Genomic DNA, 21,562 nt, shown 5'->3' with positions numbered 1-21,562 from the left:
ATACACCCATCTGCTTCAGAGTAAATAAAATGTAGATGTTGCCCCAGTAGAAGTGCATTGCTAATGGAATAAGAAAACACTGCATGTACATCTGTAATTCATGAGCTAATAAATGACATCTTTGCAAAAAAGTCATGTGTGACTAAAACACCACGCATATTTGCAAAACCAATGTGCTACTACTGCAACAAATTTAAATTCCATTTACGAAAAGGCAGTACAAGCTTCCTAGAAGAACTCTGAAGTCGCTTGCATGAGAACAGCAGTAAGTATGTTCCTATGTGGCCCCAGACTGTTAAGAACACAGTGGGAATGGTAGCTCTTCTGCAACATCAAGAACTTGGTTGCACCAATGCACCTCACCAAGATGTACTGGAGTGGCAATTGATTTACAAAAGGCAGAGCACAGGAGATTATTATTTTGGCAATGCAACAAGATGCTGATTGAGTGTCAGTGGAATAGGAGAGTGTGGCACACACCACTGTAACTAAAACACTACACAGTGGCACATTTGGAAAACACACACAAATGTGACCAAAAGGCTGCACAAAGGCATAGTTGCAAAAAACCAAGCTACACATGCCACAGCAAATTCTAAACTCCCTTTACAACAAAACATAGGAGTTAACACATACAACTCTGAAGTTGCTTGCAAATGACAGCAGCAAATACGTTCCTAAGCGGACCAGGAGTGTTAAGAATATAGTACTTTTACAGCAGGAAGAACTTTGTCATACAAATGCCCATCAAAGAGATGTACTGTAACAGATGTGGTGAATGAATTCCAAGAAAGTAGAGTATGTGAGATACTGTTTTAGCACTGCACTGGGTTCCTGGTTGAACGAGGATGGAATAGAGGAGCTCAGAATAAGCATGAGAGCTGAAGGAATACACAGTGGCATCTTAAGAGAATGCATCACACAATACTGTATATGCAAATGCCAATGTGCATCTATGGCACTGAAATCTAATTCCAGTCTACAAGGAAGCAGACAGGTTTACTCATACAACTCTGAAGTTGCTTGCTTCAGAACATGAGTGTTTACGTTTCTAAGTGGACTAGGATTGTTGAGAATAGTTAACATGGTTGTACTTTTACTACAGCCAGAAATCTGTTATCCAAATGTGCTGGAGCACCATGTATGGGGCATGCACAGGTCTGCACCAGGTCCGATGCACTCCGATGCACTCATATTATGGCTTCCAATTTAGTGTTTTAGAGGATTCCTGAGCGAGCGTGCAAAGTATGTGAAGAAGAGAACAGGTGCTCTGGTTCTTGTCCCTATTCTCATGAGGTTTTTTGTTTTTGTTTTTTAACCTTCTCTTGGTTTGTCTTGTCCAACTTTGATGTGATATAATTATTTTATTTTTCTTATATTTTGTTATATTTTAAGTGAATAAATGAGTGAGTGAATACCTAGAAACTGTAGTGAAAGTTAACAACTAAACTGTTATTTATACCTCTGGCAAAAGGAGTTATCTCCAATGGAGTGACACTGGGTATATCAACCACTCCAGTGTTCAGAAGTAGTTGACCAATATAAAATGGAATCCACAGTGTCTTGTGTCCTTTATTTGGGTACAATTTGATAGGTTGTTGTGTTTTGTTTCATTTTGAGTGGGGCTTTATCTTCTTGTTTTTGTAGGAGTGTTGTATTGGATTTTGCTTTTTTTTTTTTTTTTTTTTTTAAAGACTATAAAGTAGGGTGAGTAAGGAAAGGGAGAGAATACGGAAAAACTTAAGGGAGTGGAAGACTTGATCGATCAAAATACATTTCAATTTAAATATTGCTTTAAATGATCAAAAGATAATATTAAGAAGCTTTTTTAAAGAACATAGAAAACATGGTAGTAATTTTACAATAGCAAAAACTTTGTTATAGCAATGGCATTCACAGAGATACCCTGTAACTAAAGTGGTTATTATTTTTTAAGAAAAAAACAAAAAGCAGAGCACATGAGCTAACTATTGTAGCACTGCACCAGGACACTAGCTGAACAAGAACAGTGGAGGAGAGCACGGCACGGCACGGCACGGCACGGCACGGCACGGCACGGCACGGCACGGCACGGCACGGCACGGCGCACACATCAGTCACTGAAGCACGACACAGTGGAACCTTTGGAAAATGCATTCACACATGACTAAAGCAGCACATCATAGCATATTTCCCAAAAATCAATGTACTTCTAATGCAGAAAATCTGAATCATTTTTTACATTGAAGCAGACAGTTTTACTCCTACGACTCTGAAGTGACCTGCATCACAGCAGCAATGTGTATGTTCCTGTGTAAAGATGCTCCATTAAGAACACAGTAGGAAGAGTGGTACTTTTATAGCAGCAAGACTTTTATTATACCCATTCCCTTCACAAAGGTGTACTGGAGCAGAAGTGTTGATATACAAGAAAGCAGAGCACATGGGATCACTGAGTCACTGAACCAAGCAAGACATGGAAGCAGTACACAATGGAGTCTTTGGAAAACCCAAACACTTGTGACTAAAACACTCCACAATGGCATATCTGCAAAAACCAACAAACTTGTACCTGTCTGCTTTACCATAAAGCAGACAGCGTTACACATACAAGTCTGAAGTTGCTTTCACAGAACAGCAGCATGTATGTTCCTAGATAAAGCAGGTTTATTAAAAACACAATGAAAACAGAAGTACTTTTACAACAGCAAGAATTCTGTTATACACAGGGTTGTATGTAATAGAAGTGGTGACTGATTTACAAGCAAGCAGAGCACATATGTTTATTAATGTAGTATTGCCCCAGGACATTGAACAAAAATGCAACAGGAAAGCTCACAATAAACATCTTACTGTGAAGCAGTTCGCAGTGGCATCTTTAGAAAACACATGTATACGTGACTAAAACATCCCACAATACCATATTTGCAAACACCCATGAACTTCTATTGCAGAGAAATCAATCCTATTTACATCAGACCTGATGGCTCTATCATACCGTTCTAAAGTTACTTGCACCAGAACACTAATACATACCTCCCTGGTAAAATTGAGTTTAAGAACACGGTGAAAATGGTAATACTTATACCACAGCAAGAACTGTTATACTAATGCACCTCAGAGAGATGTACTATAGCAGAAGTGGCTATTGATTTACAAGAAAGCAGAGACATGAGATTATTATCATAGCACTGCACTGGGACACTGATTGAATTCAAATTGAATGGGAGAGCACAGCATAAGCCTCTATGACTGAAACAATACACAATGGCAAATGACTAAAACACCTAACGATGGCGTATTTTCAAAAACCAATGCACTTGTATTTCAACAAAATCTAAATCTCATTTTACAAGGAAACATATAGGTTTATTCATATAGCTCTGAAGTTGCTTACATCAGAATAGCAGCGCCTTTGTTCCTAGGTAAAATGGGTTTGTCAAGAACATGATGAAGATGGTAGGGCATGTACAGCAACAAGACCTTTGTCACGTCGGTGCACTTTACAGAGATGCACTGTAACGGAAGTGGTGAGTGATAGACAAGAAAGCAGAGCACATGACTATTGCTGTAGCATCGTACCAAGACAATGACTGAATAGGAATGGAATGGGAGAGCTCAGCATAGCATCAGTGACTGAAGCAGGACACAGCAGCATCTTTGGAAAACACATGCACAGGTAACTAAACCAGCACAGTGGCGTTTATAAGATCCAGTGTACTTCTGCTGCAGTGAAATTTAAATCCTTCTTGCAATGGGAGAGACGGCTTCTAGTTCAGAGGTTTAGTCCATTATCATGGTGGGAAGCATGGCAGCATCCAGGTAGACATGTTGCTGGAGAAGTAGCTGAGAGTGCTATATCTGGATCAGCAGGCAGCAGGAAGACCAAGTGAGCCACTGGGCCTGGCTTGAGCTTCTGAGACGGCAAAGTCACTAGTGATGCACTTCCTCCAACAAGATACACCTACTCCACCAAGGCCACACTTTCTACTAGTGCCACTCTCTGTGAGCCCATGAGGGTCATTTTCATTCAAACCACCACACGTGGTATCTTTGGGTCCTGAGGATGTAACAGTTAACATACAGACACAAACTATAAAGTTGCTTTTCAGTGAGAGAAGAGAGAAAACGATATGGATGGTAAATCAATGAGTTCCGCTTCTGGTTTCTGTGGCTGTGAAATCAAACAGATTGAAGCTGTTATTCCTTCCCACCTGTGCTTATCTACTTGACAGAATGAGATACTAAGATAGCAAAGCAGAAACACAAATCTGACCACATTAGTTAGCAATCCACAAACCTCTTCTGGGTCCCCACTGCTAGAAGGAGCCAACCCCAGCTCTCCAGTATGTGATCTTTCTATAGTTTGGGAATACATTCCTCTTCATAGGGCTTGGTCCTGACACTCTCCATAGGCCTTGGACCTACCTCACTCAGGCCTTAGGTCTCAGTTCCAAAGCCATAAGCACAATTGCAACTCCCCATGTGAGATATTATTTGATAAATGATCCTCTCAGGGGAGATATTTGATCAGTGACCGTCTCCTTGGAGGACTTATTTAATGAGTGATAATTATCATAGGAGGGGATACTAGGCAGTGATGATCACACAGGAGTTGTCTTTGATCCATGACTATCTCACTGAAAGCATGATTGATCTGGGATTGTCTCTCTTGCCAGCTTATGATCCCAGGGCAAGGACTTTATTGGCTCCATTATCTAAGCCACAATTGATCCTGAGTCTAGCAGGTATTACTTGGCTTAGAAGAAAAGCAAGCCAATGAGTTTGTGAACGAGAATTCCTTGATCCTTTGGGTGTGGAAACCTATCATTGTAGTTTGTCCAATCTTCTTCTCCAGAGCTATTTTTAAGGTCAGGAACTTTGAAACTGAAAAATGCAGTCAAGTTCTGAGTCATTGTAGCCTTAAATACGGAGACCTGGAACATGGGGAGGGAGCACATTGCTCTGAAAGGGGCAGGCCAGGGACAGTCATGATGTCATGACAGTCTTTGAGTTCCTGAAGGCATGCATTCCGGGTCTGGCTTCTTCACTTTCAGGAAACCCCTTGAAAGTGACTTTACTAAGAAGATGTGAGATTCGCGCCTCACAACTTTCCTCCAAATCTTTGTGTTTTCCTGTCTTAGTGTTTTATTGCCGTTAAGAGACCATGACCACGGGATCTTATATAAAGAAAATAATTAATTGGGGCTGGCTTACTGTTTCAGAGGTTTAGTCCATTAGTGTCATGGTGAAAAGTATGGAGACCTGCAGGCAGACACGGTGCTGGAAAAGGAGATAAGGGTTCTACAGCTGGATCTGCAGGCTGCAGGAAGAGACAGCCACTAGGCCTAGCTTGAGTTTCTGAAACTTCAAACTCAATACCCGCCCCAAGTGCCATACTTCCTCCATCAGGGCCACACCTATTCCTACAAGGCCACACCTCCAAGGATGTCTCTTCCTGTGATTCTACAGGGGCCCATTTTCATTCAGACCACCATGCTTCTCTAATCAGCCTTTGTGCTTTGATCTGATGGGACCTTCTTTCTCCTAGTCCTGACCCCTTAGTCTGGGCTCTGAATCCAATTCACTCCGAGTTCCTCAGGTCTCCTTTCACCGTAGATCTTACCCTCACTCAAATAGGGCTGACCGTTCACTCTGCACATCCTCTCTGCTGAGCTGTAGGTAGATCCAGCCTTCCCACTGGATGGGATGGGATACACGCAAGGTAACCTTAGCACCAGTGTCACCAGCCTGTCGGTTCTCCCAGTAGCTTTTGTTGGTTGTCTTTTCCCTAGTGGCCCAGGCTCAAAGGCACAGTCATCCTTTACCTTTCCCCAATCCATCTGTCTTCTTAGTTAATTTGTTTTCACATGCTGGGGAATCTGACTTTATAACCTATTCCACATCTAGCCTCTTCCTTTGCTCTCTCTTTCATAACTCTAGTGAAATCCTAGATTCACAGCACTTCCCTCGACTCTAGACAGGCTGCCTGTGTACTTCTCTGTGTCCTCATATTCTATCTCCCCCATGCACAGGGACCCAGTGCTTTGTGTGTTGTTAGCTTGCTCAACATGGGTCCTTATGTACTTCATTCTCTCATTGACCTTCCTGCTCCCAAACGCTTACTACAGCAAGCCACCATTCCGAAGTGTTCCACGTTGGGAGCCCTGGCCACTGGCTCACATAGTTTCTTCTGCTTGGAAACTTTTGTGTTTGGCCTTGGGGTTCTAATCCAGTTTGACTATCAGTTGTTCAACAGAGGTTTCTCAGTTGCCCTTTGGATTCTGCCTTAGGACTCCACCACTTTTTCATGTAATTAAAATTGACATCCACCCAGACATGTGTCTTATATCTAAAATCTAAACACTTAGGAGGCTGAGGAGGAACGATCTAGAATTTGAGGTGACACTCAGCACAATCCACTTTCATGTTAGCTTGTGATCTTAGAGAGGGCAGGCTTGGTGCTGGAATAGTGTCTTGTAGATAGTAGGTTCCCAATAAAAATGCTCCTTGAATGGATTTTTAATATAAACCAAATAAAATAGTAATAGCAGCCTAAATTTATTTGCATGCTAGGATAGTTCTGCAAGCTTTGCGTACCCACAAAGCCCTTCCCACCAGCCTTGGAGGCAATCTTTGCCACTGTGCACTTTTAGAGGTGAGAGAGAGAAGCTGTAGAAGGTTGATTAACTTGGCTGAGGTCATGAGTCAGTTAAGAGATGGAGCTGGATTTGAACCTCTTCCCCTGCTTCCTGGAATACAAAGACAAGTACTTGACCCTTGTTATGGTTTTATACATGAACCCTAAGGTTCATGTGCTGGAAGCTTGGTCTCTAGTGTGTGGGGGTTTTGAGGAGTAGAGCTTTCAAGTGCAAGGTGATTAGATCAAATGATTCTCTCCCTCAGGAGATACGAACGTTGTTCTCAAGGGATTTTAGTCAGTCCCCAAAAGTGCATGCTGCTATAAACAGTGTAAATCTCATCTCTGACTTGCTGGCTCCCTATCTCTTGATATAGTCGTTTCACACATGCTCCAGCCATTGCAAAGCTATTTCTCATGAGGCCATAGAGAGAGGCTAAACAGTTGTGGCATCCTAATCTAGGGCTTCCAAACCTAAGCATTACATGCATTGCTAGGGGTTACGCATCTGTCAGAACATGGGCTTTGCTGTCATATTGCTGAAATATAAACCTGCCTCTTATAAGTGATTGCTGGTCACTGTGGCTCTTGAATGTCTACAGAGCACAGTGCTACTGAATAGCTAATGGTCCAATCTGTCTAGTGGTGGTACCCTATGTCACTTGCATTCAAACAGACTCTATGGATCACTTGAGTGTAAGTTTCTGTGTGACCATGTGAATTTGTGAATATGTTTGTGTTTGTCTCTTTAGCCCTATGAGAGACAGTATATAATTGTGTATGAATATCTGTGTGCATTTATATGTGTGTTTGTGTACAATTCCCCAAGGATAGAAAAGATACTCTGCTTTGAGAATCTCCTCCAGAAGGAAGGTCTACATGGCATGGCATAAGCAATGTGAGAATCCCATACACGTGGAGACAGAGGAGGGCATTGTGGTACATGCTTCTCCTGCAGTTCTATGGCAGTGGTTCTCAAACCATCATTCACAACCCCTCTGGAAGTTGAATAACCCTTTCACGGGGGTCCTATATCAGATATCCTACATATCAGATATTTACATTACGATTCATAACAGTAGTAAATTACAATCTTGAAGTAGCAACAAAAATAATTTTATGATTGGGGAATTATCAAAAAATGTGGAACTGTATTAAAGGGTTGCAGCATTAGGAAGGTTGAGAACCATACTGTTCTAGGTGCTATGGCTCTCTCTAGGACGGGACAATGGAGGAAGCCCTGCCCATGAGGGATCTTCTCAAAAAACAGAGAAGGTACCAAGGATCATGTTCCAGGAGGTAGAGCGTTAAGAGTACAGTGTGGCAATCACTCTGCCTGTCCTCAGGAGTCTCTGGCATTGGAGGCCCTCAATATGGCTCAACTTTTGGTTACCAACTACCTCTCTGCCATTCAGACCACCATCTCTAGCCAGAATGGGAAGTAGCAGCTTGGGCTTCCAAGAAGTGTATCGAGGTGTTAGAAACTCAGTAGAAAGGTAAGAAGAAGAGTGGAATGTGTCTTGTACTTACACTCCAGGGCCCTACACACAGCACTTCTTACCCTGGGGCTGGTATCTAAGCAACCTGTAGACAGCATGAACACAGACTACAGAACAGAGAACACAATGAATGTTACTTTAGAGAAAGGATGCTGGGAGCATTCATCGTTTTGTTCGTTGTAGGTAATTTAATCATCCCTTACCCCAAAAGACCAAAACTTAGCACATTCTGAAGTCATCTTCTGACAGAAATCAGGGTGATCCCCAAAAGCACCCCTAAACCAGCACAGATGTCAGGTACTTACTCCATTCTAACATGGTGATGTGGTTGTGTCCTTGGTATAGAAGGAACATCCTACAGGTGGCCATCTTTGCATCCTTGGTGACTCGGGAACATGCTGGCTGTCACTATGACTGGGTTGGCTCCCTTCTGCTCTTGAGCTGCTGGTAGAAGTCTGGAGGAGCAGGGACAGCTCCCACTCCAAATCCTCAATCCTCTGAGCCACGTGGATCCTTTGCACTTCCAGCATCAGTGCCTGGGCGCTCTTTAGGACCAGACAGATATAGAACAAGGAAAGGTGACCTCCATTACTTCCCATTCCTTACTTCCCATTGCTCCTTGTCACACTGATGCTCTGTGAATACCAATGTCCCCCACCCTCAGGAATGTATCAAGATTCCTTTAGGGACCAAAATCACAGAATGGAAACAGTGTGCCCAGCTTTGCCATGAATGAGCCAGATAACAGCCAATTAAATCACTAGACAATCTACATATATAAATCATTTGAATTAATTATATTAAACAGTTAAACCTCATCTGTATTGTGGCCCTTTGCCTCAACCTGTTTGTTCTTTCCTCACTTCTAACAATATTTTTAATTAGTATTTCATAAGACTGAAGTTTCTCTGTTCCTATGTCCTCACTGAGTCATTTATCTGCTGTCATTCCCTGATCCTGAGGATCAGGGCAGCATCCTGCACCCCATTCCCTACAGGTAGAACTAGCTTCACAACTGTCCCCTGCAGCAGAGGAAGGGGAACTTGGAGAGAAACCATGCTGACCCTTGGCTCAGCATGAAGCCCACAGTTCAGCTGCCAGCATCAATAGAGTCTCACACTCTGTACAGACTCACTGCCTGACCAGATACACCCCTCATCTTGTTCTCCTGTAGCTTTTCTTATGTCTTGATCTCTAGAGACCCCAGTCAAGGTAGAAAAACTCTACCTTGCTCTGCCAACTAGGCAACAACTACAATAATCTTTTAAGGCAGAGTTTCATAGCTTACACCTGGTACTTGCTATGTAACTGAGGCTGGCCTCCAAACTTCTCTCTCTCTCTTCTCTCTCTCTCATTGTGTGTGTGTGTGTGTGTGTCTGTCTGTCTGTCTGTCTGTTGTCTCTGTATGTACGTGTCTGTCTGTGACTCTATCTGTATGTGTCTCTGTATGTGTGTGTGCGTGCACGTGTGTGTTATTATTGTACGTGATGGAGATCGAAGGACAACTATAGGAGTCAGCTCTTTCTTTCCACCATCTGGGTTCCAGGAATCACATTCTCCAAGGTCACCAGTTTCAACAAGTGCCTTCACATGTTGAGTCGCATTGATTTTCTGCCTCTATAGCCCAGGTACTGAGGTTATAGCACCAACCACCGAACCTGGTACAACAGCTTTCCTATTAATCTCTTCTGTATTTCTACAATTGTTCTAGCTATGAATGTCCTTAGAAAACTACACCCCAACTTTAGTGCGGAGGCTTTCCTGTTTGTATCCTCAACCTTCAGTCTTCCTCACTCAGCCTTTCATGTGCCAAACAAAATGCAGTCTACAGCTATGGCTACTGGATGTTCTGGTCATAACCCATCTCTGTGCAAGGAGCTCTGGTATTATAAGCTCCTCACTGTGGACATTGAAGGAGCTGAGGTGTTCACTGGCTGGGCTTACCATAGAAGTGTTCTCTTCCCCTCGGAGGAGTTGGTCCAGTTTGCCATCCTCTTTCTGGAGCTCCAAGGCTTGAGCACTGAGCCAATAGAACTCCTCGTTCAGTTCATCCAGCGCCTCTTCCACTTGCCATGTCTTTTTCTAAAATCAAAAACCATTGTTTGTTTCCTTTCTTTCTTCTAGGGCTCAGCCTTGATATCTTTCCAAGACTGGCCTTGGACGTTTGAATTCAACAGCCCCTTCCTTGTTTACTCCTGTAGACCGGGCGATAGATTTGTGCCACTGCGAGCAGCAGGGGCCTGTATTTGATGCTGACGGCTCTTTAGGAAGGCTCTCCATCACCGAGCCTCATCTTCAGCCAGCTCCTCATCACTTTTACTTCCATTATTACTTCATTAAAATGTGTCCCACTGAGCTACAAAGCACCACTCATGTGGGATGCTCTCAGGGAGCTCAGAGCCTCATGAATCAGCCCAGACCTACAGGAAAGACTACTGTAAAGGGAGGTGCTAGGCTGCAGAAGCAGAAAAGACACCTAACCTGGAAGTGAAATCAGAGAGAGGAATTCCCAACTGAATTTTAAAAACTGGACAGGAGTTACCTGGGAGGAGTGTGGGGGGAAAGAGAATATAAGCAAAGGGAACAGCATTCTACAAAGGCCAGAGATATAAGATGGTATTGAGAATGTATTCAGCTAGCTGTCTATTCATCCATTCATCCATCTACCGATCTCCCTGCTGATTTACTCAAATCATCATCCACTCACCCACCCTTCATACGTTTATCCCCTTACATATCTATCTAGCATTCCTCTCTCTCGGTCATCCACACATCCATCTACTCATTTGCCCATCTACTCAACTTCTCAAACTCAATATATTTTCCCATCTACCCACCCATATACCCCCAACTCTTCCTGTGCATCTATACATTATTCTTTATTCATGCGCTCATAGATAAAGTAATACTTATTGGAGGCCTGGAGAGATTGGCTCAGCAGTTAAGAACACTTGTTGCTCTTTCAGAGGACATAGGTTTAGTTCACAGCACCCACGCGGTGGCTTACAACTATCCATAAACCAGTTACAAGTAATCTGACACTCTCTTCTAAATTCTATGGACACAAAATATGCACATGGTTCACAGACATACATGCAAGGAAACACCCATATACATGAAATAAAAATAAACCTTTTAAAATTTTTTTAAAATAAACACTTACTGCACACCCACCAAGCATTAAGATAATGTTTTGACATTCTATGTGTGAGCTTCTATGAGTTTGTTGCCTATCAAGAAAGACAGACACACAAAGAAAGAGGTTCTATGTGATAAATGGTGTCTGAACAGATTTTAGGTTGCTGTGGGAACTAGTTAAAATTTGGCAGCATGGGATTTCATTGGAAATGTGGAAGAAGATGCTAGGGAAAGACATGGTTAGGGACCGTGGAAGAGAGGTCCCCCAGGCACTGAGGGATCATCAAGAACTACTGCTGCACAGTCCTCCGTTATAGAGCCCACACTGGGGGTGGCAGTATGCTCACTTGAAAAATAATGTTTCACACTCCCTAATAGAGCTGATTACAGTGCTGAATTTTGGCTGAGTATCTTGTGGAGTGCATACTAGATAAGAATTTAAGCCAGGTATAACAGCTTATGCCTGTGATCCCAGAACTCAGGAGCCCAAAGCAAGAGTATTGACATGCATTCAAGGCCAGCCTCGACCACAAAATGAGATGAGGTTTCAAAACAGACGAATGACTTCGATTCCCAGTATCCGTGTGGTGGCTTACAGCCTCTGTAACTTCGGTCTTCTGGCTTCCACTTGTGTTCCGTGGCACATGTGCACTTACAGTCAAACATACGCACACACACACACACACACACACACACACACACACGGGGTGGAGAATACAGAGACAGAGAGAGATCCCATGTTCATGGATTAGAAGAATTAACATTGATAAACTGTTTATACTTTTCAAAGTAATGCACTGACTCAGTGTATGTTTTTGTCAAAACACTAATGATGTTATTCCCACAAATACACACATAAAAATAATAACCACAAAATTTGAATAGAGTGAAAACAGAGACCCTGAACAGTCAAAGTAATCTAGAGATTTTTAAGAAAACAAGCAAGTAAACAAACAAACCAGAGGCATTATCACATCTTATTTTAAAACATACAACACAGGACTGTAAAATTAGTTTAGTGGTACAAGTACTTGTAAATCTTTCAGAGGACCCAGGTTCCATTTCTAACCCTCATGTAGCAACTCACAATCACCTGACTTGTGAATTCTACTTCCAAAGGATCTAATATGCTCTCCTGACCTCTACAGACACTCAGGCACATATACATATATGCAAGCAAAATACCCATACATGCAAAATAATAATTAAAAAGTAATAAACCATCAAACCATTGATTACAGGTGGTGCACACCTGTAATCAATCCCAGCACTTGGGAGGGAAGGACAGGTAGATCAGGGTTCATGGGCACCACAGGCTACTTGGAAGTTGGCAGCCTGGATTACATGGCACCTTAGTTTTGACAAAGGCAACAAGAATAAGTATCAGTGAAAGGAAAAGGATTTATCCACTGCAAAAGAAATAAAGTGAGTTCCTTGTCTTTATCATGAAAAGGAAATTCAAAGTAAACCAAAAACCAAAATATAATATCTGAAGCAATGAATAATGAATGCAATAAAGGAGACACAAGGGCAGGGGTGGGGAATGCTTTAGGGCTGTGAATGGCTATGGCTTTTGGATCTGTGTCCCAAAGCACTGGCAATAAAAGCAACTCAGCAAAGCAGCAGGCATGCTTCTTTCTATCAAAGGAGCGAATCCACAGAATGAGGATGGATCTGAAGCACAGGAGGAGGTAACTGAGAATTATTCGTCTGACCAAAACTTATTATCTCAGGTATATGAGGAACCCAATACAGCAACAAACAAATAACACAAACACAACCCAAACTCAGTAATTCGTTCAAACAGGGAAGTGAAAGTAATAGTAGGTGTCACAAATTGTCAAGGAAGTACAAGAACATGGCTCACTCCAGGAAGAATGGCTGTCATCAAGTGACAAAAATCACATTGCTGGCAAGGACACAGAGAAGTCTTATACATAGGTGGTGGAAACGTGAATTGATTATTGTGGAAAATACACTGGAGGCTCCTCAGAAAGAAAACAAAGCACTTTTCTCTAGAATGAATCCACCATATGACCCAGAAATCACATTTCTGGGCATTAATCCTAAGGCACTAAAACCAGTCTGTTGAAAACATATCTACACTCTTGTATTTGTTAATATTATTCATTGTAGCCAAAGATGATGGCATCATCCTAGGTGTCCATTAATAGATCAGTAGATAAATATTACTAGCCACAAAATGTTTTCATCCTGTGGTTGGAATTGGAGGATACGATGTAAGGTATAGTCAGACAGGCTTGTATAGTGACTAGGAAATGAGCAGGATTGACGGAGAGGCCAGAGGGACACACAGAACACTGGGTGTAAAAAGGTCAGTGAAGAAATTGGCACGAGTTCTAAGGATGTTCCTACCTGCAAGTCAACATCAGGCCTGTGTCTGAATCTGGCCCCAAAGATCCACTTCTCCTGAGTTGGGGTCTGAATGTCCCTTCCTTTAGTGTCTTCCTGTGGGGGCTGGAAAGGTTCTAGGGCCTGCTGGGGCCTGTGGATGAGAGAAAAAAAAAGGTCCCATTTAGGCTCCATGTGCAGTAGGACCGTCCACATAAGAGTGAATTGGATGAAAGAAGAGCCATTGTTCACTGTCCGGGGGCTGACTGAGCTGGGTATGCTCTATGAACCCTTTCAGGCTTTGGAGGGGAACAGTGGCTTTGCGGTCACATGGTCACACACCCTGCCCTCTCTTTATTTGTGCTCCATCCCCCTATATTGTCTCAAGTTTCCATGTAGAACATGCTAGTTGATCCCTACTGAAATCAGCTTTTAGCAGTGTTTCACTTCCCATAGATTCTAGATCTGTTTCTGGGCACTGAAATGAGAGGAAGTAGGGGCTAGGTAGAAAATCTTGGTCCTTTTGGAAGGTCAGCCATGAGTCACATCTCAGCTTTCTCATCTTATGTCTTTGTCAAGGAACACGTTCGTTCCACCCTTCATGGCCATTTCAGATTCACTTTCCTGTAAATGCCCGTCCCAGGTGATGCCATTGGCCTTAACCTTTTGCTGAACTTACAGACATCTCTAAATTAGAACTCTCTCTTTTGCATATCTATTCCCTGTCTTATCATTTTTGTGCTGCCAAGCCTGTTCTTTCTGACTTCTTCATATTTAATATTTCTTTTCTTTTTCTTATTTTGAGATAGGGTCTTCCTATTCACCTCAGGCTAGCCCCACAATTACGTTGATCCTCCTTTATGACCCTCCAATATGTTGTTATTACAGGCATGTGTCACCACATCTCATGGCATCCTGCACTGAGGATAAGGGCAAGGACTTATGCATGAGATTATCCTATTTGTCTCTAAGACAACTAACTGGCTGTAGAAAGCGTTTGCTCTGTGTGCACAACAGTTGGGGCAGCACCCATCCTGGAGTCCAGATCTACAGACTCTTAACCTTTCTTTCATTTATCACTAAATGGCCCTTATTGCTGGAGTTCTAGATGCTCAAGGACTAGGTTCCATGATATTAGAGCAATGGCTCTAAACCTTCCTAATGCTGTGACCCTTTAACACACTTCCAAATGCAGTAGTGACCCCAACCATAAAATTATTTTTGTGGCTACTTCATAACTGTTATTTTGCTACTGTTATAATACCTAAGTATCTGTTTTCTGATGGTCTTAGGTGACTCCCAAAGGGATCATGACCCACAGGTTGAGAACTAGCATATTAGAAGGAGAATCTAGACTCACCCCCTGCCTGCAGGAGACATCAGTTATTTGTTCACCCTCTAGACACCTTCGCTAAGAAAACCCCATAGTGGGTGCTTCTGAAAGGAAAGCTGACTATGGCTTCTGTAGAAGACTGGAGGGGACAGAGGGCCATCCATCAGTATGCCCAAGGCTTGAGACTCATATGCTCACACTCCATGCTACTAAACCTCTATGAGACTCAGTGTCCTCACTTTCACAGTTAAGCAAGCAGCAGTATCTACTTCTTATGGTTATTATGAGGATCAAACTGGATAGCATAAAAAGCATTCATTTCATCACCATGAAATGTAAGCAGCCCGTAGTCATCACCACTTGCCACCATTAAAAGCATATAAAGGGAAACAGACTACACACAGATCGATCAGGTCAGTGAGATGGTTCAATGGGAATGGTACGAGCTACTAGGTCCAACAATCTGGCTTCAGACCCTGGAATCCAAATGATGGAAGGAGAGAACTGTCTCCTACAAGTTGATCTCTGACCTCTATGCATGTTCCACATTCTCTCCCCTACACACAACATACAAACAAACCAATATAATAAACATAAATAGTCTACATAAGCAAATGAGCTCATTGCAGCCCCTGGGTGGGACTTGGAGAAGGATAGTAAGAGATCCCCATGGAAGAATTCAATATATGCTAGTGAGAGGAAGAATTAGGCCAAAACATGAAGTCTGGAGTTTTTCATAACAAACATGGATGGACTCAGTGAGTATAAAGAACCTCCAAATCTTGTAGTTAGATTTGAACATCTTAAGGCTTTAAATCAAATTGTGTTGTGAAAAAAAGGGATGTTGCCAGTCAGAGATGTAAATGTTGTCCTTAGAAGCACCTCTCATGGACCAGCAGGCCAGTCGTGCACCCACCTTATGCTCTGGGGTTCCTGGTCATGGACTGGAGGCTGTCCCATCATGGGTGAGTCCTTTTGATTGATGGAGTGAGGCCGCTCATCCCAGTGACTAGAAGCCTAGGAAAAACAGATAGTGTTGTAGTCTAGAAGAAAAAACAGAGCCTAGGGTTTCAAACTTGAGTTCATGGCCACATGGGAAAGCAAGGTCCCAGGGAGTATGTTAAGTTGTGGTTGTTTGTGTATATTGGTTATGGACATTTGCATGCATGATGGGTCAGTGAATTCCGCTTAGCTCCATGGCGATCTGCTTTGCTCACACACAGATACATGCATGCACCATAGGCCCATGGGTCTCGTTTAGCTCCAGAGGACAAAGACAAGGGTGACAGGTAAGCTGTCCTGATAATACACGTGTATTCAGTTGCCTCTGGTAGACTCTCACCGTCCTGCTGGCCCCAACTGGTGGCTCACGTGCCTGAGAAAGTGCAGATGCCAGGGCAGTGATGGCTCTGTTAAGCTCTGGCTGGAAGCCCAAGGGAGAGATGCTTGGAGTATAGCCTGGGGAAGAAGACCAAACAGAGGAGCCTCATTGTAGACACCTCAGCCCAGCACAGATACACCACATGATACCCAATTTCCCTGTTCCTGGCTTCCTAGCCTTGTGTGGGGCTAAACACATGCCCCTGTCCTTCTCATCCTCTTTTCCTTTTGTGATACAACCAACTCCATCCTTCTCTTGATGAGATGGACACTTTACTATGTGAGATGCTTTGGATAGAGCCTTGATCACCTATGGAGGTACCCTGTGCATGAATGTACACATGATCTCTTGCCTGTGTGTCCAATCATTTCTTGGTTGTGTTTATGAATATAACATTCACAGATCTGCTGACCTCTCATATCCATCTCTCCACAGTTTTTTTCCTAACTCCAGCCATGCTCACCATCCAATCCTACAGACACATCTCCCTCTGCCCCCCACCCCACACACACACACTTGATGGCACTATATCCTGTATAGCCTCCTGGGGCTTAAAAGGGAGAGCATGACATTCCATCCTGAGTGGGTTTCCTGGGCTATAGAGCAATCATTGCCTGAGCATAGATTAATTGATTTTTTTTCCTGTTTGATGGAATTTCATATCCTGTTGATTGGGGGAGGGGCACAGTCCCTTACCAAGGAAAATCTTCAACTCTCTGCCTCATAGTACATAATGACCTGGGATGGAAATAGGCTTCGTCTAGCCTCCAAATGCATCCTGTCAATAAGTACCCCAGGTCGGGGGATAGGAAAAGGGAGCATCTGAACACAGCCTTACAGCTTCAGAAATAATGGGCTTTCTTGCTCCTCCTCGAAATCATTGGCCAGAGATGATAAGACAGGAGAATACTGACCAGAAGTCCAAGGGAAAGAATTGGTGTAGAAGGAAGGTCACAGAAGCCTCAAATCCCTGTATGGGTGTTAGATGGGATTGAGAAGAGTTTCCAATGGATGTCTGATCCAATTTATAAATCCTTCCCCAAGGCCAGTCTGCCAACATCAGAGCCGGAGGCCCTCAAGTTGCTTGTAGTACCTAACAGTGTCCCTGCTATCTGGATCCCTCTGTAGGTCATACCCTCAGACTATGATGGGCCAGGTATTGATTGTTGTGATTGGGTGCTGAGTACCACATGAGATGACTAAGTGGAGATGCATACTCAGCCTGTACTGCTGACCTTTCCCAATCACACCTGCCTCTCACCTGGAACAAGCTGCCAGGATTCTGTCTGAGATGCTGCAGTGTGACTGGCTCTTACTTCCTGTGGTTCATCCTTCTCCCCAGTAACTGATTCCACCTGCGTTTTAAGCCCAGGGGGATCAGGCTGTTTGTCCATGACCAGAGATGGAAGTTCTGGCTGGCTGAGGCCCTGCAGAAAGTCCTGGAAGAATCAGAGCCGTGTCACCTCTTAGTAGTAAGGTCCCCAATGGTTTCAGGCTGTCAACAAAGTAGTGGTTGCTTTCTGAGTGGTTACCCATGTGAGGGGCTGACCTGGAGTCCCTGGAGTTGCTGGCTGGCAGCCTCATAGAAGGCCATTGCATCCTTCCTGTGCCTGCTTAGTTGAGCTGCTATGTGAAGACTCTGGTCCTCCAGTTTGTCATAGAGTGTACGGATGCTGAAGTCCTCCAGTGTCAGGGCCTGGGGTGGCTTCCCTGTAGGGGGAGATCTTGGAGTGAGACTTGTGGATGAGCAGGAAGCAGTAAAGGCCTGGCTGGGGAGGTATAGCTAGTCCCTCCCTAGGGACTTTATAGGCAGAAGAAAGGGAAGCACACCTGCAGGAGAAAGCCAGCTACTTTCCATCCCAGGCAACATTGGAGAAGGAGGGTGTGGCTTTATGGGGAGGGGATTGAGAGCTTTATGGGCAGTAACTGGCCAGTGAGAACCTCTGTGTGGCTGTGACTTTAAAGGACCTTGATCGCAGCACATCTGGCTCAGCCTTCCTGAGGAAGACACGTGCTTTCCTCTCAAGCCGCATCAGATGCTTCACGCTCAGCCCTTCCCTCCACTTGCACCCACACCACTGTCAGTGTTCCCACAGCTATAGTGTTTGGTGCTCATCCCTTTGACTCCAATGATCTTTGGACTCATGTCTAGCTGGCCTTCTCCAGCACCCTTGCCATGGGTGCCCTCATAGCACCAAGCACTGAGTTCAGCGTGTGGTTATTTGTCAAGGAATATGAGCCTGGCCAACTTCAGAAAGGGAAAAAATGGGGTGACTCTATCAATATCACTGCCTACCCAGCCTTGGGCTCCACTGGACTCTCAGAAGTCCCATCATAGCTTTCTATCGCACTCTGGCCCAGTTTTCTCCATCTATTCAGTTCTACAAGAGGGAAAACGGGATGACAAAGGCCCGTTTCCAGCTGCAATGTGTAAAGCACTGAAGAAAAACTGGGAGCATCAGGAATCTGTATCCAGAAGCACTGATCTTCAAAAGTGAGAGCAAAGTGATGGAATCCCAGAGAATGAGAAGCAGAGAGAGTCTGCTACCACGTCACCTGCCATGTAGAAATGCTCACAGGAGTCCCACAGGGTGACATGAAAGGATGCTGAACAGTAGCTTGAAGCTAGAAAGTCACTTAAAGCTATGGAAATAAAGACCTTAATAATAGTTAGCAAATAAACAGTTGTAGAAGCTGATATTTACTGTAAGAACTGTTCATGACTTTATACTTAAAAAATCTCAGATTGTGTGAACTGGATAATCTTCAAAGTATGGGGAAATCTCTCCAGTTACCTTTGGATCTCACTTGGGAGACTAATAAATTAAAAATTATTGAGCTAAAAGCTTATGCTGTTGTAACTTTGATTGAAATAAAGATTTTATTCTTCGCTTTTCTACACACTTTAAGAGGTAGATGGCAGGTTGGAGGCCGCCTTCCCATGGCACTGAATGAAGAGAGGCAGAATAACAAAGAATGGTATCTATTCCAAAGAGATTCCCAAACACAGACACGAAATGGGAGCAGAATCACTAAATTCTTCACAAAACAAAAAGAATATAATAGTACTATGAAAATTCCAAGCCAAGAAATCGCATAACTAAAGTGAGAAAAACTACCAAAACTGACTTGTGAAGAAATAGAAAATCCAGGAGATACATAACCAGTAAGGAGAGCAAGATTCCAGGAAGAAACCGTTACGTCTTTGGTCAAATGATTTCAGCAAAGGTTCCAAAACCGTGGGCGCTCTTTTTAATTAAATGATTCTGGAAAAAAATTGGATGTTCACATGTCAAGGGACAGATCTGTGTTCTTACCTAGTTCCACTTTCAGAAGTAAAGCAAACTGGACCAAAAATCTAAATATAGAATCTAAAACAATAAAACACTTAAGGGGTGAGGAACAGTGCAAAGCCTTCATAAATTGGATTTGTCCTTAATTTAATATCAAAAATAGAGAAAATAATAAGGGAAAATGCAGTACAGACTTCATTTAACCTAAATAAATTATATCTCAAAGATGCTGATGGCTGGAGCTCATGTTAGTGACAGAACACAAATTCAGCTGGCACAAAAGACTGTGTTTAATACCCAGCACCTAAAAGAAACACATACAGTACTACCCAACACAGTCTTGTGTGAGTGTGTTCTGTTTTCCCAGATAGTCTGGGTGTGATGTCTATTTCTCAACTATCTCTGTGTGTCTCCTAGTACTTGCCAATATCTCTTAAGTGAGAAAAGAAAGACACTATAAGCATTACAAAGGCAACTTTGAATTGCAGAAGATATTTTTAAATCATGCATGTGATGATAGATTTAATATCCAGAATATACAGAGAGGTCCTAAACCTAAATAATGAATACCCCAATTCAAAATGAGCAAAGGACTCACCTAGACTTTCATTCAAGATCTTACAAATAGCCAGGAAGTGTGTGGATCAATGCTCACTGTCTTCAGTCATCGGGGAAAAATAAATGGAAACCACAAGAAAACACCCCAAGCCCATAAGGATGGCTTCTACCAAGAAGAGTGCTTTGTCAAAGATATGAGGGAGCTGAAACTCAAAACAGAGGAGAGGTCTCCTCCCAGAAGTCTCTTCTGGTGCCCTTCTGCTCAGCATCACCACTCACAGTGGGTGCCAAGAGCTGGGATGGATGAAAATGGTCCAGGAGGAGAAGTCTAAGAGGAAACTTCTTCCCAGCTCTGAGCTGAGCTAGGGCAGTTAAAGAATTGTCCTTGGCTATAGAAGAACTGACTAGCACAGTAACTAACAATTGGAGAGTCTTGCCTCAAACCCAGGGCCACCCTTTCTGCACACCACACTTGCTGAGGACCTCTGAAGACTCATATTTCTTGGCCTCAGTCTTTCTATCTGTAAAATGGAGAAAACACCCAGAAACACTCGTTTGTTAGTATCAAGGAGGGGCTCAGCTGGATGAATGAAGTCTCTTATGGCCCATTGGTACAGAAGACATATGAGTCACTGTACCAGAGGGTATGCCTGGCAAAGGTGTGGGGATGAGGCAGAAAGGAGGGAACTTAATGCACACTTGTAGGTACCTGCACCCCGAGTCACATCCTTCTCCCTAGAATCAGCTTCTTTCCCTGAGCCCTGAGGACCAAGGTCTTCATAGGACAGAAGGCTGGAAAAAAGATCTGGCCTCAGCATGCAGACACACACTTGCTGGAAGCCCCTCGGGTCACTGGGTCACTCTGTCCAGGGTCTACATGACCAGGGCAAAGTTTAGCAGTGCTTGGCTCTTAGGAGGGACACGTGGTACTTACAGCAGCCCCTACATGAGACCAGTCTAGAGCAGGTGCATAGAGAAGTGACTTACTTGTCCCTGAGGGACACATACGCAGCAGGAGTATTAGGTCGCCCCACGCTTCTCCACTGAGATCCCCAAGCCTGTGTGGGCCGTGCCTCAGGCATGGCAGGTTTCAGAAGAAGGCCAAGGCCAGTGAGCAGAGCTGTTACCAAGCCAGCAGCCAGTAGCACCCCTGAGAGTTAGAAAGGGAAAGACTTTGTTTTAGGTCATCAGACATCATTCCCTGACCAGCCTCAGCAGGGATTGGGCAGTATCTTCTAACAATGGGCTGAGCTAGGTTTCTCCTGGTCTCAAGATCCAACCTAGAGAGCTGAGATTGTGGGTGATGGGGACAGGCAGGAAAGATGGTGAGAACGCCACAATCAAAGTTCTTGTGGGACCTCTTCGAATCTGACTCCTATCATGGCTCTG

At 43.6% G+C, this 21,562-nt stretch overlaps 1 protein-coding gene across 1 annotated transcript; it reads right to left on the bottom strand.

Annotated features, from left to right (window-relative positions):
* Positions 1-2,331: 2,331 nt before the first annotated feature.
* LOC143441679 (uncharacterized) lies at positions 2,332-21,287 on the bottom strand. Its single transcript, XM_076930753.1, has 9 exons — positions 21,161-21,287; positions 17,872-18,032; positions 17,584-17,761; positions 16,284-16,399; positions 15,858-15,958; positions 13,633-13,762; positions 10,063-10,200; positions 8,424-8,663; positions 2,332-4,153 (listed from the first exon to the last, which is right to left on the bottom strand). Exons 1-8 carry the CDS (start codon positions 21,177-21,179, stop codon positions 8,430-8,432), a joined length of 1,077 nt encoding a protein of 358 aa, XP_076786868.1. The 5' UTR covers positions 21,180-21,287; the 3' UTR covers positions 2,332-4,153; positions 8,424-8,429.
* Positions 21,288-21,562: the final 275 nt, after the last annotated feature.

This window comes from Arvicanthis niloticus, chromosome 3 (genome assembly GCF_011762505.2).
Source record: "Arvicanthis niloticus isolate mArvNil1 chromosome 3, mArvNil1.pat.X, whole genome shotgun sequence".
Lineage (NCBI taxonomy): Eukaryota > Metazoa > Chordata > Mammalia > Rodentia > Muridae > Arvicanthis > Arvicanthis niloticus.
Note: the sequence above shows the minus strand (reverse complement) of the source record. Positions and strands in the feature narration are given on the sequence as shown.